The sequence below is a fragment of the Pelophylax lessonae genome (assembly GCF_965119305.1).
Source record: "Pelophylax lessonae genome assembly, chromosome: 4".
NCBI lineage: Eukaryota > Metazoa > Chordata > Amphibia > Anura > Ranidae > Pelophylax > Pelophylax lessonae.
This window is the reverse complement of record NC_138771.1, coordinates 521,269,283-521,294,761: the sequence shown is the minus strand read 5'-3', so window position 1 is coordinate 521,294,761 and position 25,479 is coordinate 521,269,283. Positions and strand designations below refer to the sequence as shown.

Sequence of the window (25,479 nt, the reverse complement as noted above, 5' to 3'; positions counted from 1 at the left end):
TGCCCACCGTTTGTATCATTTGGAGGAATAGTGCCCCATAGTTGGTGGTGTCAGTGGGAGAAATGGTGCCCCATTGCTGATGTCAGTTGGCAGAATAGTATCTCAGTGGGAAAAATAGTGCCCCAAGTGCCGGATAAAGGCAAGCCAAGGGCCCCATCGTGCCCCCAGCCACAGTTTGGAGACCACTACTTTAAAGGAAACTCATATTAATATCCCGGGGGGAGGAGGGGTGTACACTGAGATCAATAATAGCACAGGTAATGTGATGTAGTCCAACAAGTCATATGAGACAAGGGACAAACCTGAGGAGCTTTGATGCTCAAGCAAAAAACAAAAAAAAAAAAATATGATCATACTGTGCGAAAGCTTCAAAGATCGAATGCTGCTAGGCTGCTTTCTCTTCAGGTCGGATGTTCTTCATTCATGCCCTTGCCCATTTTTTTCAGCAAACCTCCTAACACACAGGCCACATTCTCACAAATAGTGGCTCCCCCCCCCCCCCCATTTATTACAGGTAATGCATATTTGATGAAAACGGAAAAAGAAAAGAAGAAGAAGAAATGGATTGAAAACAATGAACACAATACCATTCATAGCTACTGAAGAAAAAGAAAACAGAATATAAATAAGATTGTTTTTATACCACCAGTCGCTCAAACATTAATTTGCTGCCCCGTGTGAAGTTCAAAACAAGGTCGCTTCAAATGCTCTATAAAATTGGGCAATATTTCACAATTGAATACACTAATACATTTTTACAATTCACAGTTAATAAATATTTAGAAAATCTTAATTTCCTGACAAAAACGCCTGAGGTATAGCAACAGGCCGCAGACCTCCCATCAACCCTCCATGTGCTTTCACGTTCTTATATCTTTGTGCCTTTAGGTTTGGAAAGTTGAATGTCAAAGCTGCAAAAAAAAGTTTGATGACAATTTTTTTTTTTTTTTACATTTTGTGGTTGATTGTGCAATTAGTAATGCAATGATTGAGGCCAGGGGGCACCTAAGTTATATTTCAAACTGAAGCCTTCAGTTAACAGTCTTCATACCAGTGGTATGAACATGCTCCACTTGTGTGACCAATGGAACTGCTTTACAACTGATGACGTTGACTTGAGTTTCCAACATTCGGAGCATAACAATATGTAGTGCTATCAAGGCCTCACACAAATCCCATTTTTTTTCTTACTAGTGTCTCTTGCCAGCAAGATACGCAAACCCGCTCCTCTACAATGTCTTGGGACTGGACGGTGTTGGCACTGAGAATTATTTTTTTGCTTAAATATTTTTCTTGTGACCTGGCCCAAACAGCCAAATGTCCAAAGTCCACAGATTTCCCATTAAGCATGACGAGTCTTGAATAATGTACAATATTTTTAGTCCCAATTGATCAGGGTGACGAAATTAAGAATTTAGAAGCTATTGAGAAGCTTCTGACTGTCGATGTTCTGTACTGTGTGTGTCTTCTATATCTTCCTCAGTTAACCCCTTTACAGCCAGGTTGATGACCTTAAGCCACCTCTGTTTCAGTTCCTCGGTGTCGGCGGAGAAGCAGTGCACTGACTTAGACTGAGAAAGTCTGAAGCTGAACTGCAAATCTAACCCACGAGGGGATTCATCAACAAGGTAGCCAAGTAGTGGGATGGTGGTCTGAGCCTTTACATCCTGGAAAACAAAATAAATTGGCAACCATTAACAAAAATGTTTTTTTTTACCCAAAAACAAGTGTAGAATTCATGTACTCTAGATCAGTGGTCCTCAACCCTGGCCTACAGGGCCCACTAACAGGCCAGATTTTCAAGATAACTGAAATACATCCCAGGTGATATCATTTGCTGCTCAGTAATTGCAGTACTCTAGTCTGCATCTCCCCAAGGTAATACCTAAAATCTGGCCTGTTAGTGGGCCCTGTAGGCCAGGGTTGAGGACCACTGCTCTAGATTACTAAAATGTTGTAGACATGTAGCCATTTCATCTATATGAGCTTGGTCGTCTTCCCATTCCAAAACCATGGGCATTATTAACAGTCCCTTTTTAACAGCCTATACTATTCTGGAAAGATTTTTGACAAGATTTTGTAATGTGTTTGTGAGAATTTGTGCCCATTCAGCCAAAAGAGCATTTGTCTGGTTCAGATGTTGGATGAGAAGACCTTACTCCATTTTCATAGCAAAGGTGTTCAATAGGGTTGAGGTCAGGGATCTGCAAAGGACCAATTGAGTTCCTCCACACCAAACGCATAATATTTCTGTATGGAGCTGACTTTGTACACAGAGGCACAACTATGCTGGAACAGAAAAGGACCTTCCCCAAACTGTTGCCCAAGGGCACAATTGTCTAAATTGTATTTGTATGCTGAAGCATTACCAGGTACCCTTCACTGGAAACACCTAAACTCTAAAATCTGGAGGGACGTTCACATACTTTTTGCCATGTAGTATACTTCAACTCTAGGCAGACTAAGACATAATCCTTGGTTCTTCCTTACAGGTATTTCTATGTAAAAGTCTATATAAAGCCCAAACTTTTTTTTCCCCCCAAGATACAGGTGCATCTCCAAAAATTTGAATATCTTTAAAAAGTTAATTTATTTAAGTAATTCAATTTAAACAGTGAAACTCATATTCTATAGCAGGGTTTCTAAACCAGGGTTCTGTGGAACCCTAGGGTTCCTCCTGAGGTTTCTAGGGGTTCCTTGAGCAATGGGCAATTTCTGCCTCTCAGATAAGTTCCCAATGACACCATTATTCTTTTAAGCCATCTGTAAGGGGGTAATTTTTCCCAATGATGACAAGAGTAAGCAGCATTTTTCCCACGGACTGTCACACTAATGTGTCACGAGTTGTAGATTTATCATCTTTAGCAGGGGTTCTTCGAGACCAGAAATTTATTTCAAGGGTTCCTCTGTGTTAAAAAGGTTGAGGAAAGGCTGATCTAGAGATCTTTCTTTTAACATTGATTATTATGGCTTACAGCTAGTGAAAACAAAACTTAGTATCTCAGAAAATTTGAATATTGTGAAAAAGTTCAATATTGTAGACTCATGGTGTCACAATCTAATCAGCTAAATAACTCAAAACACCTGTAAAGGTTTCCTGAGCCTTTAAATGGTCTCTCAGTCTGGTTCAGTAGCTTACATTATCATGGGGAAGACTACTGACTTGACAGTTGTCCAGAAGACGGTCACCGACACCCTCCACAAAGAGGGTAAGTCACAAAAGATTATTGCTAAAGAAGCCGGCTGTTCACAGAGTGCTGTATCCAAGCATATCAATAGAAAGTTGAGTGCAAGGAAAAACTGTGGTAGAAAAATAGGTGCACAAGCAACAGGGATAATAGCAACCTTGAGAGGATTGTGACGCAAAGGCCATTCAAAAATTTGGGGGAGATCCACAAGGAGTGGACTACGGCTGGTGTCAGTGGCTCAGGAGCCACCACACACAGATGTATATCCAGGACATGGGCTACAACTGTCATATTCCTTGCATCAAGCCACTCCTGAACCAGAGACAATGTCAGAAGCGTCCTACCTGGGCTAAGGAGAAAAAGGACAGTACTGTTCAGTGGTCCAAAGTCTTCTTGTCATATGAAAGTAAATTTTGCATTTAATTTTGAAAACAAGGTCCCAGAGTCTGGAGGAAGAGTAGAGAGGCACAGAATCTAAGTTGCATGAGGTCCATTGTGAGGTTTTCACAGTCAGTAATGATTTGGAGAGCCATGTCATCTGCTGGTGTTGGTCCACTGTGTTTTATTAGGCTAAAGGCAGCCCTCTACCAGGAAATTCTAGAGCACTTTAGGCTGCCCTCTGCTGACCAGCTTTAAGGAGATGCTGATATTTTCCAGCAGGTACCTGCCCACACTACCAAAAGTACCAATACCATGATTATGGTATTACTGAGCTTGATTGGCCAGCAAACTCGCTTTACCTAAACCCCATATAGAATCTGTGGGGTATTGTCAAGAGGAAGATGAGAGACACCAGACCCAATAATACAGACAAGCTGAAGGCCGCTATCAAAGCAACCTGGGCTTCCAATACACCTCAGCAGTGCCACAGGCTGATCACCTTCATGCCACGATGTATTCATGCAAAAGGAGCCCCGACCAAGTATTGAGTGCATACTACACCGTACATGGACATACTTTTCAGTAAGCCAACATTTCTGTAATAAAAATCCTTTTTGTTATTGGTCTTCTGTAATATTCTAATTTTCTGAGATACAGAATTAGGGGTTTTCACTAGCTGTAAGCCATAATCATCAAAATTAAAAGGTAGAAATGCTTGAAATATATCACTTTGAGTGTAATGAATCTTTATAATATAAGTTTCACTTTTTGAAATGATTAAAATAAATTAAGTTTTTGAGGATATTCTAATTTTTTGAGATGTACCTATGTAGTAGGGAAGGATTAGAACCTCGGTCTCTTTTTTGTTGTCTGTGTCCCCCACTGGGGAGAATTAACCCTCTCTTTTAGTACTGACCATAGTCACTAAGACAAAAAATATGGGAAACCCCAACTTTTAGGTTCTTTACTGGAACAAGGAGAGATAAGTCTTCCAATGGGGACAAATTTACTTGTTTTACACATTCTCTACTCTATCCAAAACAAATTACAGACCATGTTAGCCTCCACTAATATATATAATTTCAGGATTTGTACAGTGCTCACATATTATGCAGGACTTTACAACCAACCATTTCTACTATTATTTTTCAGTATAAGGTTAGTGGGTACCATAGAATGTTCGTACCTGTGGTGCGCCAAACATGTACAACACAAGTGCCTCCTGTTTTGGGATCACACACCAAACTTTCTGCCAGGGTTTGGATTTTTCATTATACTGGAGAAAACTGCAGATGACGCTGTTACCCGATACCTCTGCAGACTCGATCTGATGGCATGAAAGAAAAATAAATGAGATTGTAACATAGGCCATTAGTTGGCATAAAATGGCATTAAGAAGCAACTTTGGATAACGCATGAAAACAGTTAGCTGATCTCAGAAAGACTTGAACCCTATCTTGGGGTAATATAGGTAAAATGTTTTATAGTCCACCAGAAATCCAATTCAGCAACCTCTTAACGTGCCTGTGGCTGATCCCTGTAAATGTGGTGTTCCCAACTTGGGGTGTGAGTTTGACGTTGACAAAGAGTGGCTTGTGGCTTATTGAGACACACCTCATCACTCAGCTAGCTGCCAGTATGCCTGGTGCAGTGGTGGTAGGTGGTTGTAATCTTTAGATAGCAGTTTTGTTTATTCAAAACGAGAAAATAACAGAACATATAGGTAAAGTAAATAACTGTTAATATATATATATATATATATATATATATATATATATATATATAGTCCTGCGAGCAACCAAGATGTGTAAAAATGAATGCTGCAGGCACTCCACTATCTCAGAAGTGTAAGCAAATAATCCCCAATAATGGCGCACAATAAATATAAATCCATATAATATAGTGTAAATAAAAAAAGTCCATATAAATATAAAGTGCTGTCATGGACATTCCTTTCTCCTAAAAGTGCCAGTAGTGCTGGCACTTTTTCCTCAGGGATATCCCCCTGAGGAAGATACGAGGTCCCTGTGTCATCACGCGTAGGGGAGGGGCACGGACGGAGCACTGCACAGACCGTCAGGCAGCAGGTGGATGCAGGTGGCTAGAGGCTGACCAGTGATTCTACTACACCACTACGATACAGTTTCTGATCCTGGATTGCTATTGATAGATTGATGCACTCACAGCACCAATAGTATGTGAGTAAATTTATTGCTTTTATCTAATAAATATTTTACAAAAAGGGTTTTAGCAATATTGAGCTTCTTTTACCCTATGTATGATATCACTGTTTGCTACAAAGAGCGAACCCTGAGGGAGGATCCCCACTTGGGGGGGATTGGAAGATTATTCCTAGCCTAGGAAGGCACTAAGCGTTTTCTGACCAAGCTTAATCGCAAGGTCACATAAATTGAGGTGAGGACCCAGCCACGAGGGGTTGCACGGTTCTAGGTGTACTTTCACTGGGACACAGTTTGAAGCACATCGTCACTTTGTATTTCTTTTTGAGCTTGATATTGGCATGTCTATAGCACTACTGGCACTTTTTGGAGAAAGGATTGTCCGTGACAGCACTTTATATTTATATGGACTTTTTTTCTACACTATACTATATGGACTTTCACTGCACGATATAGTTATTTAAGCATTTTTATATGTAATATAGGTGTATGATCCTACATTTGTTATTTAGCACATATTCATACGTTGGAGGTTTAAGTATATTTCAAGCACTTTATTGCACAGTTAAAATATAGCCTATATTTATTGCACGGCATTATTTGGGATTATAAAGTAAAAAGTAAATAACTGATTGTCAGAGTGCTTTTAAATAATTTTAACGCAACATCTTTTGATGGATATTTTGCTGCTATAGACCTAAACATTTCAGAGGAATGGATCATGAATCTATAATCCTACAATTTAGAGAAAATGTCAGGTGATGAAGAGCTGAACGAACATCTTACTGATTTGCAGACAAGAAGAGCTCTTGAAATGCAATTTGAACGCAAGACTTTGGAGAAATTGTGGGGGTTGCAGCACTGGATATGTTCCCAATACTTTGTGGAAAAGCACTCAGTGTCCTCATTGCATTTGCAGCAACATATTTGTGTGATAAAAGAGATCCAAAGTCAGACCTGCAGATCTCATTTAGCAAGAAAGTTCCATGTTTTGAAAAAATAATGGATGAGAAGCAGGAACAAAGAAGTCATTGGTGTTTATTTACTAAAGGCAAACAGACTGTGCACTTTGCAAGTGCAGCTGCACGCATTTTCACCAGATCTTAGAGAATGTGGTGAAGCTCTGCTGATTTCCATCATCCAATCATGTGCAAGCAAAAATGCTTGTTTTTCTGAATAAATTAGAATCTGCTTTCTCAAGTTATATTTGTATTTTATGTTAAAAGTTTTTTTTTTTTTTAAATTCAAATTGTTCACCAGCAGTATTGTACGTGGTTCAATTTGCAGTTCAAAAATTAGAAAATAAGCTGGTCATGGACTGATTGGAATTTGGCCAGTTCAGCCGGGATGTCCCAAATTTCTATCAGTGTGGCTGTCCGTGTTTGACAGAATTCGACCAGGTGAGGAACATGCTGGAAAACGTTTGTCGATCTGCAGCTGCTGATAGGTGCATTCTGACAAAGGCAAGTCCTGCTGTTGAAATTCAATGACCATGTGGGGGGTAGGATTGGGAGATTCCTCCATCCACATTGTTTGTGTTCAGGTAGGGATCTGTTAGTTTTTTTTTTTTAGCTTGATAGCTTTGTCTATGGTTCGCTTTAGATGTCTTCATCTCAATGAGATATTAATTTGGTAAGGGATGCAAACATTAATCAAACATTAATTAGGGGTGTGGGGAGTTTAACCGCTTGCCGACTGCGCACAGTATATTTACTGCGGCAGTCGGCCCCGGCCAGGCAGAGTGACGTAGGTCTACGTCGCTCGCCTGTCACTCCTTCCAGAGCCAATAGCGGGCGGGCGCGCGCCCGCTGAGGCGCGCGCCCGCCTCGGCTCGTTCACGGAGGAGTGCGGGAGTGTGACTGGCGGACCCGATGTCCGCCGGTCACACTACGATCGCCGGTACAGCGGGAGAAAGACAGAGCGGCTTGTGTAAACAAGCCACCTGTCAGTTCTCCCTGTGTAAAAGTGAAGATCAAACAGTTCTACTATGTAGAACTGTTGATCTTTGTTTTTACACTAGTAGACCTGTCCCTGCACAGTTAGAATCACGCCCCTAGGACACACTTAACCCCTCCCTGTCCAATACTGTTAACCCCTTCCCTGCCAGTGTCATTTTTGCAGTAACAGTGCATATATATAGCACTGATTACTGCAGTAATGTCACTGGTACCCCCAAAAGTGTCAAAAATGTCAGTCAAGGGTCCGATCTGTCCGCCGCAATGTCGCAGTACCGCAAAAAAAAAATCGCAGATCGCCGCCATTACTCGTTAAAAAAAAAAACACCAAAAATGACAAAAATCTTTCCCTTTGTTAGTAAACGCGATAACTTTTGCGCAAACCAATCAAAATACGCTTTTTGCGATTTTTTTTACCAAACATAGGTAGCGTAAAACAAATTGGCCAAAAATTTTAAAAAATTTTGATTTTTACATTTTTTTTTGGGGGAATTTCATATAAAAAAAAGTGAAAAATATTGTTGTTTTTGCAAAAATTACGCTCTTTTTTTGTTTATAGCGCGTGATCAAAAAATCGCACAGGTGATCAAATACCACCAAAAGAAAGCTCTGTTTGTGGGAAAAAAAGGACGTGAAATTCGTTTAGGTACAGCGTCGCACGACCGCGCGATTGTCCGTTAAAGTCACGCAGTAAAAAAATCGCAAAATAACCCCTGGTCTTTTAGCAGGAAAATCCTCCGGTGGTAAAGTGGTTAAAAGTTTTGGATTCACTGCTATACAAGCTGGAAATCACTGTAGTAGACACTGCTACTACTACAGTGATTGTCACTAGCTTCTGGGTCCTGTGCTGAGCAGCTGCCCTTCTGCTTAGAGAACACAGGAGGTCACTTGCTCGGCATGGATAACAATTAACCACATAACGACCGCCCGCAGCAGTTTTACTGCGGCAGGCAGCCACTCCTGGGCAAAGCGACGTTATGTTACGTCGCTCGCTCAGGAAACTCTAGGGGGCGAGCGCGTGCTGTGTGTGCCAACGAGCTGGGGAGCCAGCGGGTGTGACCGGCGGCTCCGATGGCCGCCGGCCACTCGCGATCTCCCGCAGCAGAGACAGAAGGACAGATGGCTGATGTAAACACTCCCTGAAGTGATCACAGAGGCTATGTGATCCTGCTATATAGGATCGCATGTCTCTGTGATTACTTCACAAGCCACGCCCCCTGACAGGTAAAATCACGCCCCTAGGGACACATTTAACCCATTGATCACCAGTAATGTTAACCCCTTCCCTGCCAGTGTCATTTTTACAGTAACAGTGCATATTTTTAGCACTGATTACTGTAGTAATGTCACTGATACCCCCAAAAGTGTCAAAAATGTCAGTTAGGGGTCCAATCTGTCCGCCGAAATGTCACAGTCACGCAAAAAAAAAAAAAAAAATGGCAGGTCGCCGCCATAACTAGTAAAGAAAAAAAAAAACAATAAAAAAGACATAAATCTTTACCGTAGTTTTTTTTTTTAAAGGTTTAATCTTTACCGTAGTTAGTAAACGCATATAACTTTTGCGCAAACCAATCAAAATACGCTTATTGCAATTTTTTTTACCAAAAATATGTAGCAGAAAACAAATTGGCCTGAAATGTTAAAAAATTTTGATTTTTACATTTTTTTTTGAGAATTTCATATAAAAAAAATGTGAAAATATATTGTAATTTTTTCAAAATTGCCACTCATTTTTTGTTTATAGCACAAAAAATAAAAAAATCGCACAGGTGATCAAATACCACCAAAAGAAAGCTCTATTTGTGGGAAAAAAATGGAGGTCAATTTCGTTTGGGTACAGCGTCGCACAACCGCGCAATTGTCCGTTAAAATAACACAGTGCCGAGTCGCAAAATAGGGCCTGGTCATTGAGCAGCCAAATCCTCCGGTCCTTTAATTGGTTAAAGAACAGTGGCAGCCCGTGCATAGGGGGCGTCAGGGCGCCGCCCCCCCTACCCCCTAAAAAAAAGAAGAAAAAAAGAAGAAAAAAATTACAAAAAGAACAAATAAAGTTTTGAAAAAAAAAAATTGTGTTCGCCGGCCTATGTGCCGGCTATGGGGGGGGGGGGGGGTGGTGTTTACGACCCAGAAGAGGCGCCGATTGGCTGCCTTCTGGGGGCGTAACCTGGGCGCAAGTCATTGCGCTAGGGCACCCACACTTTCCTGATATCCTGGCTGTGATTGGTCCAGTCTACAGCCTGGACCAATCATCATCCAGGACATCCCATGGCCCCATGCTGACGTCGCGTGCGTCAGTCACGCACCGACTGGAGTGGACACTGGACGGTGGACGGACGGTCACGGCGGGAGTAACGGCGGCACCGGCACTGCAGAGCGGAGAGGAGAGGAGACCGGACCGGAATCGGATCCATCCAGACCAGGCAGTCACCAGGCCGTGCAGCGTCTCGGAGCGGAGGTCATCTGGAAGAGACACCACACCAGTGCAGTGAGTGGAACACGAACAGTCAGTCCAGTCGGTCACCACCGGTAAGTGACTCCTCAGTTGCAGTCCTCTCCTGTGTCAGTCCTCCTCATGACCTATCACTAAATCTAAGTCATGGTTTCTCACTAAATCACTAAATATGAATTTGCCATCACCAATGCCATCCATGCCTGTACCTACCTGTTCTGCCATGGGCTGGGTCAATTCATCCATCCATTCATCATGGATGGTTGGATGGACCCAGGCCAGGCCAGAACAGGTAGGTACAGGCATGTCACGGTGCAAGATTTATCAAGTTACCCAGGCCGGGCCCAGACCAGAGTGTGCACAGATATCCTTATATATATATATCATCATGGATGGATGGATGATACATCCATCCATGGATTGATATATATATATATATATATATATATATATATATATATATAATCATAGCTCTGCATTGGTGACATGTATACTGGTGGTCACTGGCTGCACTGGAGGCACGCACGCACGCATAGCTCTGCACTGGGGACATGTATACTGGTGGTCACTGCACTGGAGGCACGCACGCATAGCTCTGCATTGGGGACATGTATACTGGTGGTCACTGGCTGCACTGGAGGCACGCACGCATAGCTCTGCATTGGGGACATGTATACTAGTGGTCACTGCACTGGAGGCATGCACGCATAGCTCTGCATTGGGGACATGTACACTGGTGGTCACTGCACTGGAGGCACGCATGCATAGCTCTGCATTGGGGACATGTACACTGGTGGTCACTGCACTGGAGGCACGCACGCATAGCTCTGCATTGGGGACATGTACACTGGTGGTCACTGCACTGGAGGCACGCAAGCATAGCTCTGCATTGGGGACATGTACACTGGTGGTCACTGCACTGGAGGCATGCAAGCATAGCTCTGCATTGGGGACATGTATACTGGTGGTCACTGCACTGGAGGCACACATGCATAGCTCTGCATTGGGGACATGTACACTGGTGGTCACTGCATTGGAGGCACGCACGCATAGCTCTGCTTTGGGGACATGTACAACTGGTGGTCACTGCATTGGAGGCACGCACGCATAGCTCTGCATTGGGGACATGTATACTGGTCACTGCATTGGGGACATGTATGCTGGTCACTAAATTGAAAGGGGGCATTTATACTGGTCACTATATTGAAGGGGGCATGTACTGTGGGGTTTGTGCTAGGGGCCCGTACTGTGGGGTTTATGCTAGAGGGCCTGTACTGTGGGGTTTGTGCTTGAGTTGTTTGTGCTTGAGGGGTTTGTGCTGGGGGGGTCTGTACTGTGGGGTTTGTGCCACTCTCAGTCCATGTATCCCATAATAGGATGTCTCTCACAGTATATCCCATAATAGGGCCCCTGTTCCCTATTATGGGATATACTAGTACTGATAGACCCCTTAATATGTGATATATTGGGAGAATTGGTTCACGCAAGCAAAATACAGGGGACAAAATGGGTGGAGTCTATAACGGGTGGGGCTTCTGAGAAATGGGAGGGGTCAAAATGGAAGGGCGGGGTCTTCCCCCCCCCCCCCCCCCCCTATCTTAAAACTTCACCAGCCGCCACTGTTAAAGAACACTTTGCATTTTCTCAATGGATGCAAAGCATTCTCTGCTTGGACAAAGTGGAGATCGTGACATCACCGCTCCACCTCCTCTAGAATGCTTTGCATTGATTCAGAGAATGCAAAGTGTTTACTGAATGAGCAATCTCCTGTGTTCACCAAGCAGCAGGTCAGCCACTCAGGACCCGGAAGCTAGTGGAGGTCACTGCGGTATTGGTGAAACAGCTCAGGAAACCAATTCACTCCTCCGGCTCATTTAGGTGGCCACTGCTGGGGGAGAGGGATATCAATGGCATTTAAATGTCTTCATAGCACAGGATCTGGACTCCATGTTGCTTTCTTACCTCCAGTATCCCCTTTTTCTTTTCTTTTTCCTCACTGTCACTACTGCCTCGTAATATATGGAAGCAATCCTTGCATACTTTATTCATCTTGTTCCCGTCATACTCCAGAACAGCCTTGTAATCGGAGCACTTCCAGCAAACCACCTGGAAAGAGAATCATTGGATTCAATTATCATATCTAAATGACACTTCAACAAATATCTTACATTTTTTTTTTAAAACTTGTCCTTGGATAGTCTTTTTATTCTTGAAAACAAATTGAATAGACAGTGCCATCTTAAGAGCATTAAAGGGTCCCGGGCAATGCAGTGCACTGGGGCCCCGCCTACACAATCACCTACGAGAATAAAAATGCAAATTATGGATAAGGCGATGTTTATTGGTACAGCAGTGCCAGGCCAATGACAGCTTCCAAATTCGGTGGCTGGGTCCGGTTGAACACACACACAAGGACGGGAGTCAGACTCAACTGTCCTGTGTGTGCCTGTTCCCGTGGATGCGGACAGGCATTCCTGCAATTGTAGGCTCCCCCTCCATGGCCCAAGTGGCCTGACAACAGCTCAGGGCCGCCAGGCGCTTGCCACCTGCTAAGTTTGGTGGTGGGATGCACACAGGAATTGGGACTAATGCTTGGCTAGGGCTGGGTTGCTGGACAGGTGGGGCACCTCGGGCAAGTGGGGCCCCCGGGCAACTGCCCAGGGTGCCCATTCAGTAAGATGGCCCTGTGAATAGATTGTTTAGATGGGCCCTCAGAGAACACAAATATTCTAAAGTAAAAGGAGGTTGTATGAAGATTGGACAATCAGACTGTAATGCTAATGGCTGCTTTGGGGATTCCCTTTTTTTTCCCCCCAATTAGTGTAAGCAGTTGCCTTCCTGTACATACACTCACCGGTCACTTTATTAGGTGCACCTTGCTAGTATCGGGTTGGACCCCCTTTTGCATTCAGAACTGCCTTAATTCTTTGTGGCTTCGATTCAACAAGGTGTTGGAAACATTCCTTTAGAGATTTTGGTCCATATCGACATGATGGCATCCCAAGGATGCTCTATTGGAATGAGATCTGGTGACTGTGGAGCTTAGAGTACAGTGACCTCATTGTCATGTTCAAGAAACCAGTGGTGAGATGATTTGAGCTTTGTGACACAGTGCATTATCCTGCTGGAAGGAGCCATCAGAAGATGGGTACACTGTAGTCATAAAGGGATGGACATGGTCAGCAGGAATACTCAGGTAGGCCATGGCTCAATTGGTACTAAGGGGCCAAAAGTGTACTAAGAAAATATCCCCCACACCATTACACCACCACCATCAGCCTGAACCGTTGATACAAGTCAGAATGGATCCATGCTTTCTTGTTTTCTACGCCAGATTCTGACCCTACCGACTGAATGTCCCAGCTAAAATTGAGACTCATCAGACCAGGCAACATTTTTCCAATCCATCATTGTCCGATTTTGGTGAGCCTGTATGAATTGTAGCCTCAGTTTCCTGTTTTTAGCCGATAGGAGTGGCACCTGGTGTGGTCTTCTGCTGCTGTAGCACATCTGCTTCAAGGTTTTATGTGTTGTGCGTTCAAAGATGGTATTCTGCATAGCTTGGTTGTAACAAGTGGTTATTCGACTTACTGTTGCCTTACTATCATCTCGAACCAGTCTGCCTATTCTCCTCTGACCTCAACAAGGCATTTTCACCCACACAACTGCGACTGGATATTTTCTCTTTTTCGGACCCTTCTCTGTAAACCCTAGAGATGTGCGAATCCCAGTATATCACCAGTTTTTGAAATACTCAGACCAGCCTGTCTGGCACCAACAACGATGCCACGTTCAAAGTCACTTCAATCCCCTTTCTTTCCCATTCTGATGTCCGGTTTGAACTTCAGCAAGTTGTCTTTACGACGTCTAGATGCCTAAATACAATGAGTTGCTTTCATGTGATTGGCTGATTACCAATTTGTGTTACCAATCAATTGAACAGGTGTACCTTATAAAGTGGTGGTGATTTTCAAACCATAATTATAAGGTTTTGAAAACATTAGCATGCGCAAGTTAAGAATATTTAACTTAAACAAATCATTCATTTGTAGGACTAAAAAAAAAGCTAAAAAAAAAAAAAACGAAAAGCCATGAAACTTTCCTGGAGGCATAAAAGATGCCTGGAATCATCAACCAATTCCCTCCTTGCCTGGATCCACCAATGGAGCTACAAATAAAACCCAGTATGGGGCATGTGAGATGCAGTCACCCTCCTTCCACAATGTGGTGTCTGAGTAGCCATTTACCAGGCTTGAGGGCTTTCACGTGTGTGTGTGTGTGGGGGGGGGGGGGGGGGGTACGTTTACCCTATGCAAGTACCAACCTTCAGAAAGTCAGTCATTGATAGGATTTTCTCAAGATCAGTGCTACACTGACAAATTGGGGAGGAAGGGAAGTTCTATAAAAGACAATAGATTCCATTTAATCAAGATCCCAACCCCAGATTTTCCAGCTATAAAAATACCTCTCACTATGCCATTGGGTGTGATAGGCCCATAAGATTGCTGTTGCATTACTGTGAAAATAAAAACAGAATCACACTTCATAACATACATAGCCGCAGGCCCGGCAGTGGTGCCTCCTCCGTGTCAGGGCATTAAATGGCTCCTTGCATTTCATGCACATCGTCACTTCATTGTCCCGAATCCACCGTGGCGCTCGGAGTCCCAGCTCAGCACTCTGGAATAAAGATGACCCAGCATTAGAATACAGATCATAGAGGCAGCTATGAAATATGAAGGCATCTTTAGACCTCCTTCCATGTACTGCAGCTACATGGCGGTTTTAGCAATGTGGCTCCCCGGCTACCCAACACATTATACAGTTTGTGCTGTTGGACCTTCACTACAGAACACCACAAGGCATATACTGCTGTGGTGCAAAAAAAAAAATGCGAGTCTAGTTTTTAAGTTGTGCCTTAAAGCGGAGTTCTGGCCACAGATTCGTTTTTTTTTTTTAAATACCTCCCAAAAAGTGATCCACCGCCCTTCTTACATCCGCTAATCCGATTTTATACATGTAAAAAATAGATTGACAATACTAAAATCTTACTTTATAAAATTTTTGCAGAGCGCCGCCATCTTTTCCATGGTCACCCGAAGCCGCAGTGTGCACATATATGCCCTGCTTCCTGGTTGTAGATGGAGGGGGGCCGATCAATGCAGCGCGAAATCTCACGCATGCCCAGTACAAAAGTACTGGCAATAGGCTGGCGCCATCCGTTCTGTGCTCCGCCTCTCATTGCATCATTTTCTGTTTGGAAATAACGCGATGAGAGGAGCGGCCGGCCGTCTACGTCACTGCCCATTGCCTCCTGGGAGTGATCAGTAAGAGCTCCCAGGACGCATTGCGGGACAGGAAGTGACGGCGCAGGCCGCGGCCGCACAGGGAGGAAGTGGAAGGAAAGGTGAGTATATTTTCTGCTGAAACAAGGTAAGTAAAAAAAATAATAATTCGGGAATATCCAATTCTTTTTCAGGGTACAATAAGGAAGCAGATGCCACAAAATCTAAGATAACAATTTTGCGGCCGGAACTCCGCTTTAACACAAAACACCTCAAGGTGCAAAATGAAGCACACCGCTCTACAATGAGCAGATAATTACATTACTTTAGAAAAATGTGGCTTTTACATGAATGCATTTTGCAGGATTTAGAAAGTCTCCCTCTAGTGGACAATGGAATTGAGTTAGACTGAGTTCACATACTGTATATATGTAGTGTTGGTTTCTGTGCAGAGTCCTGTGTGGTTTCCATTCAGCGGTTCAGGTGTAAATCTCTCCTGAACCGGACTGAAAATGTACAGGGCCCGTTTTCTAATTTGCACCCAAACAGCACACATATATGTGAACTGGTTCCATTAAAACTGGTTTGATTCACCTGTTATGTGAATTGGACGCAGTTCCAAACGCATCCGATTTTAATATATGTGAACCGAGCCTAACTAAAACGGAAGAGTGCAAAATCTGGTGCAGCTCCGCAAAGAAACCAATCAGCTTCCAAGTTTTTTTTTCCAAAGGTTAATGGAACAAGATGAAGTTAGAAGCGGATTGGCTACCATGCACAGCTGCGCCAGATTTTGTACTCTCCGGTTTTAGTAAATCAACCCTATTGTGCACCCATTTTTTACTACAACTTCTCTAACCAATAACTGCTAATTTAAACTTCAGCTACAACAGAGAATAATTGTTTTTAAGTAAAGCCCCGTACACACGTACCGATTGTCGGCCGAACGATCGGCCGTCTTTTGTCCAGGGCTGTCGTGTCTGTTGAAAACTGCAAAAGACTGCACACGAATTTTGTCGGCCAACAACAGCCGACTGCAGAAGTGATGCCATGTGATGGTTAACTTTCCCTGTGTTTTTTCTTTTCTGAGCATGCCCAGTCTTGCAAATCTGCTGTCTGTCGGCCGAAATCTGTACTGACTGACGAACAATCGGCCATTCTGGTGTCGGCCTACAAAAAATTTAATGCCTGCAGGACATATTCTGTTCAGGCCGAAAATGCGCTGTCGGAAGCATCATACTAACAAGCCTACAATCGGCCGATCGGTCGGCGGCCGAATATTTGCGTCCGACAATCGCAACGTGTGTACGGGGCTTAAGTCAGACCCGACTGGTAGGACTGAATAGCCCTGTTCCAGCAAAAAGATTTTTTCCATTGGGATAGAATTGGGAAGGGTTAGAACCCTAGTTAAGACTTAAAGCGTTTGTTACCTTAACATTTCATATTACTGATATGTGCCTTTTATGAGAAAATATCCTGTTCTCTTTGTATTGCTTCCTTTGTGTTTCTGTCAGTCCCTCTGCTTTCCTAAATAAAAGCTGACCACACTAAGCAAGAGAGCACACTGTGGTCAGTTCTCTACTTGTGCTGGGAACTCGGCATGCTCTCCTCCAATGATAAGACTTGTCCTGACATGCCCCCCCGCTGCACAGCCATTCACTGGCAAGCTCAGTGTGCTTCTGCTTCTCCTCCCCCAGCTCTTATGCAGCTGAGAACAGAGGAAAAGTGATAATTTATAAAAAATTGTTATATCCATATCCTTTCATTTCTATTTTAAACTGAACAGAATGTTTTACAATGTGATTGTTTACTTTAAATACTGTGTGTCCCCAAACAAAAGATTTGTTTCTTTCTGCTCTGTCTGACATCTATCATGTAGAATAGAAGGGAGGGAAAATATCCTTTATAGAGACACAGACCACAACGAATCCCAACAGAGATTCTCATCCTTCATACTTCTACTACAATATTTGTTTCTAATGCTAACTGTTGCCTTTTGGGGCCAATTTCCTTTTACTTTTTGTACTTTGACATTCATTAAATAGACAGAAATGAGATATCTTCATTTTACTTCCCGTTCTTTCTGACATCTGTGAAATAGGAAGTACTAATTTTATTTCTTTATTGCAGGTATTGGTAACGTGCAGAGAACTGTCCCATCTCCATCCATGTAGTACATGCGCTCCAATGTTTTTTTCCCTTTAAAATGTCTTCAGCACAGAAAAATTCCCTTGATCTGTGATAAATCTAGTGGGCACCTAAGTTCCTGAATGGATTTACAACACAGTGGGGTTGATTTTGGAGAGTGCAAAATCTGGTGCAGCTCTGCATATAAACCAATCAGCTTCCAGGTTTTTTTGGTCACAACTTAAAGCGGAGTTCCACCCTGGGAAAGTTTTTTTTAATAAAAATACCCCTGGGACAGTCAGGGCTAGTTCATTCCACAATGGCTAGCCTCTGATCTGTCCCGGGTTGCACTTACCTTTTAGAAGAAATACTTACCTTGAAAATGTATTGTCCAGCGCTGCCATCTCAGGTGTGGGCAGCTTGAAGCCAGCGCGATCCTCTTCTGTGTCCTCTTCCGTCTTCTTCGGTCCCACGATGCACTGCACCGGCCCCGCCGTCACTTCCGGTGCCGCAGAGTCATCCCTGCACAGCTTCTGTGCATGCCCAGAAGCTGTTTAGCAAGGTATGACGGCGCCTGCACCGGAACGGACGTCGGGGCCGGTGCAGGTGCATTGATTCCTGGGAGCGATGACGTTCAGCTCCCAGGAATCATTGCAAAGCCAGGACGTGACGAATCGCCGTGGCCGCCGAGGGGAGGAAGAGGAAGTAAGGCAGGTATATTTTCTTCTAAACCAGGTAAGTAAAAAAAAAAAAAAAAAAATTGCGATTTTCCATTTGTTTTTCAGGTGACCCGGAGCAAGAAGATGGAGGTAAGTATAATTTTAGGGTGGAACTCTGCTTTAATTGAAGCTGAAGTAAGATGCTGATTGGCTACCATGCACAGCTACACTCGATTTTGCACTCTCCAGTTTTACTAAACAAACCCCAGTGTCTCTGCTGCACTGAAATCCCAAGCAGTGTTGTCAGCCTGCTTGCTGGACTACAGAACTTTGCAAATGCCTTCGGCCACACTCTCTCCCTCTCCACATGCATACATTGATTTTTTTTCTAATAAAACAGTGCTGCTGCCTTGACTCTCAAGGGCTTGCCTGTAAACTGTGTGTAGCACAAGGGCTCTTGGGAAATGTAGTTCTTGGGGCATGTCTAAGTCAATAGGAACGGACCTCCTACAGTTGTTTCTTCTGGATATGATATTATAGGGAGATATAAAAGTGGTTTATCACTACAGGTATAAAATTAAAGGAAAAAAATGCTGAAATACTCTAGAAGGGAGGAGGAAGGTTTTGGCAGTACATTTGGGAAATGACTGGACATACATTTTAAGTTTCAGAGGTTTAGGGGTTGACAGCCATGTCAATTTGATCAGGGATCTCACTGCCATGCATGAATCCACATCTGGGAGTGAAAGTTAAACACATGCATGCCAACTCCTACAAAGCTGCCCACTGTTATCATAAAGAGTGAAAAAACAAACTAACTTCCTCCTAAATGAACCAAAGGGGAATTCCAATTTTATTTTCTGTAACATTACTGCTCAATTATAGGGTAAATATTTCCTTCACAAGCTTGCCCTGGCATTCTTATGTGTCAGTTTTAAAGACAAAGTATACACACCTATAATAAATGACAAGTCACAACTCACCGGAACATCCAGAGGAGCCTCCTCCACTTTTTTAGCAATCAGGAAAGTCTCATTCCTCTGCTGGAAGTTTGCAACGGCATCGTTCAAAGCCTGCATTAAAGCAAAAACACCTTAAAGCTGAACTCCAGGCAAACCGCTAAATAAACAGATAAAATACATACATGGGTGCGGTTTTACCTGATTTAGGATTTTTATTTCTGTCCACCCAGTTCTGAGATTTACACAACTCTCATACAGTATGGCGAAGAGGACGACACCAATTTAAAAGGAATACAATGGTGTGTTCTTTTTCCCCATTCTGCCAACTGAACAATGTTAGGAGTAGCAGCAGACAGATGAGGTCATCCTTCTGCTCAGCCTGCTTTTCCCTCCTCTCAGAATGTTCCTTGTAAACACATTTACATGTTACACGGCTATACTAAGATTTTTCGTATAAATTTAAGTTTGTTTGTTCGAAAATCTACTAGTGAATGACCAGCTTTACTTATAACAAACCTGACTTGTTTTGTAATATTGAAGAGGTTTCACTATTCACCCAACCTTCCTCAGCCCCTTAGGCCTAGAACACATGATCAGAAATAGTACGCAAAATACTGCTTTTGAAGCGATCGTACGATAATCTGATCGGTAGTACACAGCTTTCAAGAGCAGATCACCACACTTCATCCGAAATGATCTAATGGGACAAACATGAAAATGTTTCTCGTGCAATACAAGCTCGTACAGTTTTTGTACAAAAATACAATACAAATACATACATTACTTCACTTGCAAAGTTTTGTTCTGTCGTACGAGAATTTTTGTAAGTTGAGTAAGCTCTTCATTTTCAATATGAAAAATAAAAAATGGATGACCATTTGTCCAATATTCTCATTGTGTGTACCAGGCCTTAAGATCAGCGAGGAAATATCTTCAACATTACAAAGCAAGTTGAGGTTAATGTGACATACTGCTACTAGCTACACCAATACAAGAGACTTCTGCATCTTTCCTAAACATGAGCATTTAGATGATGATTAGATCAACTCCAGAAAAGCACAGGTGAAATACATACATGTATTTACCTGCCAAATTATTTGTAATTCTGAACAGAAAATCTTGAGATCCAGCCACCTCTGCCAGACAGAAAAGCCAGATTTTGGACCTCAAGAACATACCCCTAGCCTGTTGATTGGACAATGAAGGAGCAGCAGTGCATTGATAAGTCACCATTTTGCTCTCTACTCTTGGAAGCATGTGTGCATGCAGCAGAGCCCAATTGGCTCCTAATGTTGCTTCTCCCTCGCCCAATCTGATCACTGCTGTTCAGGGGATTGAAGGGCACTCATTAAACAAATTCTGGTACCCCCTGTCCTGAAGGTTATCCGTGATACCTCCTATTGACACCTAGCCTTTTTTCCCCTTCATATTTTTAATATTACTTTTTATTATTACTTTTTCATTCCTAAAGATTTGCCCTTGGCTTGTCTCTCTTTCTCTCTACGCCCTTTTTTGCTCTTCTTTTCTTTGTTTTTCTGACCACCTACAGTCTTTCCCCTCATTCTTGCCTCTTTGTCTCCTCTCGTTCCCCTTTGTATTTTTTTACACGACCTCATTATTCTTATTGCTATAGGTCCTGGCAATACATGTCATACCGCCAGGGCTGGGGCAGGAGGGGTGGCTGCCCTGGGCGCAATGGTTCATTGTATAGATGGGGGTGCCTGACACTAACCCTTAGAGAAGGTTGGGGCTCAGTTTGGAATCTTTGCCCTGGGTGCTGGATGACCTTGTCCCAGCACTGCATACCGCTCTTATCTGATAACCCTTTATGTGCATTATTTGCCATCACCAGTCATTTTCTATGCCCCGTTTCTTTTTTTTTTTTTTTGCTCTCAATGGTATAACTCGCTTCTTATTAATATCTGCAACTCAGCTTTAAAATTGTTAGTTTGTTAGCTGTGAGACACGGAACTGCGAGTACCTTAATCCATTCTTCTTTGATTTGCTCCGACCTGGAAAAAACAAAGTATTGTAAGTTATACAGTATATCATATAAAATGTCTGTCATTAAGTATAAAATATAATCTTCGCTATATGAACAACTTTGGGCCTCACAAACAAATTTTGTTCTTTTTTATTTATTACCCTTTAATCTATTACATTATGGTCAGTTCATAGGATCAGTCCACTGGCTGATAATTAAAGAAGTACGGGAATGAAAAAAACCAAACATACATGCACACCTCAATGCAGAGACCCAGAGCAGCTGTCAGTCAGGCAGCTGGGTGGATCCTGACAATATGGTTGAGATTCTTGCAGAGCCTGGAGCAGCTCTGTAACGTTTACGGATAGTGGGCTTTAGCCTGCTTACAGTTAATTCTGAGTGACAGGAGAGCAAAAGTAAGTGCACTCCTCTGACCCAGAAGAGAAGTATGACAAAAGATTTGGCCATACTTCTCCTTTAAACTTTTGGTAGCTGATATAGTGAAATACTCGGTCAAACGAAATAGAAACTTAAAGTGGAATGTGGAAAAAAATGCTTGCAGGAAGACTTATTGAAGAAAAATACTCTTTACCTGCCTGCACAAACTTAAAGTGGAGTTCCACCCATTTTAATAAGTTTAGATGTATGCAATCCCCTTTAAAAATACTTTTACCAATGGAAACTATTTTTTTTTGCAAGGAAATACCTTTTTTTCTTCTTTATTCATCCGCACTTCCGGGTCCGGCTGCCTATAGGCGATTACGTCACTCGGCGATTCGCAAGGGCTGCTGGGTTGTATCCCAGCAGCCCTTGCGAATAGCCTAGTGACGAAATCTCGCATTATCACACCGGCACCAGCTGTACTCGGATGTATTGGATTGAGTCCGTGCTCCGCCCCACCTCCGCCCCGCCTCCTCTCAGTGAGCTCTACAGGATGTAATGCTTTCAGTCCACGCTCACTGAGAGGAGGCGGGGCGGAGGCAGAGCGGAGCGAGGACTCAAAGCAATACATCCCATAGAGCTCACTGAGAGGAGGCGGAAGCGGGGGCAGAGCACGGACTCAACGCAACACATCCGAGTACAGCTGGTGCCGGTGTAATAATGCGAGATTTCGTCACTAGGCGGTTCGCAAGGGCTGCTGGGATACATCCCGGCAGCTCTTGCGAATCGCCGAGTGACGTAATCGCCTATAGGCGGCCGGACCCGGAAGTGCGGATGAATAAAGAAGAAAAAAAGGTATTTCCTTGCAAAAAAAAAAAAAAAATAGTTTCCATTGGTAAAAGTATTTTTAAAGGGGATTACGTACATCTAAACTTATTAAAATGGGTGGAACTCCACTTTAAGGCCCCGTTCACACCTGTGCGTTTTCCATACGTTTTAAATGCGGTGCGCCGAAAAAAAGTCCTGCATGCTGCATCTTTGATGTGCTTGCATCAAAATGTGACTTCTATAGAGTTTATTGGTAGCATGCCTCAACTGTGTGTAAAATGTACCTAAAACACAATGCTCTAAAAACGCACCACACAGATGAACTGGTCCTAAGGTCCTCAAAGAGGCCTCATATTGTGGCCAATGACTGCTGAATCAGCCAAAATGCAAGCTGTGGGTAACCATAGAAGCACAACCTGGCTTCAAATCAACAGAGCCAAGTGAAAAATTATCAGCCGAACTGTGACTGCATCCTACCACATGCAGTGTATTCAGGCAGAACTGCGTACCATGGCTGCCTGAACACAATAGCGGACAGTGGAGATTTCTCCCTCCATGCTGTCAGTGTGAATAGGGAAATTGATCAGTGTGAATAGGGAATTGATCAGTGTGAATAGGGAATTGATCAGTGCGAATAGAGAATTGATCTGTTTTCCTTCAATCAGCTTGCAAGCTGAACGTAAAAACAGCGAGACATGTATGGCAGCCTTTATTAAGATTGTACACTGAGCTGCACAATTCTGTGTAAAACCTCAGCATGCTATGGTGCTGTACATGAGTTATGCCATTCCAGGTTGGCCAATCATGATGGCACAAGATGCTGAACCTAGAATAACACCAGCTGAATATGCCAATAGTGGTGCCAGGGCTTGTTAATGTTGCATCGATGAAGTGGAGAGAAGTTCTGCAGATGTTGACTCATTTTAAATGATTCTGTATTTGGTTTTACAATTAAAAAAAAAAAAAAGACGCAAACTCTGGATAAAAGAAGAAACTACAAGATGCCTACTACTTTATTAGGCAGGATGTATTCTTCTGCGCACCTCTCTGATTTAGTTTTGTTTCTTAGGCCTGATTTTCCTTGTCCTCATGGATAAGCCTCGCTAACTGGCATTCTTTTACCCAATGAGACTGCCTCGGTGCCCAGTGTGAGTACTCTCTTAACCAGAAGGTTGACAGTTAGTGAGGCTTAGTCATGAAGTGAAGAAAAAAAACAGTCTCTAGTAACAAACTGAAACTTAATTGGAGAGATGCACAGAAAAGTCCTGGCTATCTTGTGATAACTGATTTCAAAGTGACCTCCAAACCGAAATTGTGGATGCCATGCAGGCTGTAGTAATCCCAATCAATAAAGCCGACCACTGTGAGTGCAGGTTAGGATGGAGCTCACCCCGGCTCCAGGCAGCAATGTATAGGGAAGAAAATGTCCATATGAGCCACACTTCTCTGCAAACCCCAGATAAAGTGTAACCGCCTCAGCCAGGGCTCCAGCCAGGCTAGACCCCCAACACGTTTCACTCCTGCCCCGGAGCTTAATCATTGTGAATTACCCCCATGATTAAGATCAAGGGGTGGAGTGAAATGCATTGGGGGCATGGGCTGGCTGAAGCCCGGGCTGAGGAGGTTACACTTTCTTACCTGGGGGTTTGCAGATATGTGGAGCTTATATGGACATTTTGCCAATTTTAAGGTGTGAAATGGACCACAGGCTTACTTTAACAGTTAATATCCCTTAGGCCTATTGCTCTGCTTGAGATTCCAGATCTACGTACTCAGGGCTCACTCACACAGGTAGCCGCAACACAATGCAGTCCCAACACATTAAAATCTGCCTTATAACTTATGGCTTCAGTGCATACCAACATGATTCATCGGTAAAAAAAAAAAAAACAGGACACGTACAATTTTGCACAGTGCATTCCGAGGTGCTGCCTGTAATGCATTGCAACTTGCTGCAGCATATAAGAGTGCTACAAAAAATGGGACTGCCCCCACAAAAAATAAAAATTCTGCTGTCTTACCCAGCCTGAAGTTCCAGTGTTCTCTCTTTACCCGAAATCTGGAACGTGTGTCGATAATCTTCATTTTGCGTTTCCACCACCTTCATCCCCTCCAGACCGATCTTTGTTCGGACACTGTACTTTGCCCCGGCCAAGCTGAACTTTGGCACACAGTACAGCAACATGTTGTTGAACTACAAGTGAGTCAATAATAAAGGAGATTAAAAAAAAGGCTTTCATGGAACCCTAATATTTGAGGTCTGTTTATAACTGACTGCCAGGATCAGCTTTGTCATGTTAATGTAAAGGGATGCTGGGGGTGCCATAGTTTTTTTTTTAATTATTCATCACTTAATTACATTTGTCTTTGTACATGCTTCCTGGCACTGGATGTCAGGCATGTGCTGTAGAGAAATAATGTTTGAGCTCCTGGTATCAAAAGGCAAAAGATTAACCAAGCTAGATATTAAACATTTTATTTAACTATTATCTATCACAAAGGTACATCTTAAGTAACAGAACATACCAGGAAGAGATGCCTGTACTGGGTCGATGTGTTGCGAGCAGCAAGTTTCATGATCTGTCCTTCTTTTATAAACTCGTTAGAAGGGTGCACAATGTCTTCCTCTTCTCCCAGCATTTCATACACCATCAGCAGCTTCTTCAAATTTTCCTAAAGCATCAGCACAAAGATGTAGCTGAATAGAATACCTAGTCTGTGTAATAGGTTAAAGTGTTACTAAACCCAGGACTCTGCATTCACTATATCTGTTCTCCCACAGTACACAGAACATGGAAAAGCAACTATTTTAGTAAATATAAACTGCTAAATATCTTTTCTCATCAGCAGTTAGAGTAGTCTTGTGACATCTATAAGTGTCTTGTTTAAGCTTGTAGGAAGAGTTTTCATTCTACTCTGACTGTCCTATGAGGCTGCAAGACCCCTGTCCCTCTCTCTGGACAGCGCTGATTGGCCCTGTGCTGATCACATACAGCCAGAGATGTATAGTAACTAAGTAGAACTACTTCACTACTGTACTTAAGTACCGAAAGGCGGTATCTGTACTTTCCTAGAGTAGAATTTATTTCTCCTACTTCCA

At 43.0% G+C, this 25,479-nt stretch overlaps 1 protein-coding gene across 3 annotated transcripts in view; it reads right to left on the bottom strand.

The window, feature by feature from the left end:
- Nucleotides 1–442: 442 nt before the first annotated feature.
- The window catches only part of FGD4 (FYVE, RhoGEF and PH domain containing 4), a 256,856-nt gene continuing 231,819 nt past the window's right edge, over nucleotides 443–25,479 (bottom strand). For all 3 annotated transcript variants that reach the window (XM_082255357.1, XM_082255359.1, XM_082255358.1), the window contains exons 10-17: nucleotides 24,906–25,052; nucleotides 24,401–24,573; nucleotides 21,168–21,198; nucleotides 19,208–19,297; nucleotides 14,708–14,833; nucleotides 12,116–12,259; nucleotides 4,756–4,896; nucleotides 443–1,667 (exon numbers count right to left, since the gene is read on the bottom strand). In XM_082255357.1, coding sequence (XP_082111483.1) covers nucleotides 1,422–1,667; nucleotides 4,756–4,896; nucleotides 12,116–12,259; nucleotides 14,708–14,833; nucleotides 19,208–19,297; nucleotides 21,168–21,198; nucleotides 24,401–24,573; nucleotides 24,906–25,052 — 1,098 coding nt within the window. In that variant the 3' untranslated portion in view covers nucleotides 443–1,421. The remainder of the gene's footprint in view (nucleotides 1,668–4,755; nucleotides 4,897–12,115; nucleotides 12,260–14,707; nucleotides 14,834–19,207; nucleotides 19,298–21,167; nucleotides 21,199–24,400; nucleotides 24,574–24,905; nucleotides 25,053–25,479) is intronic.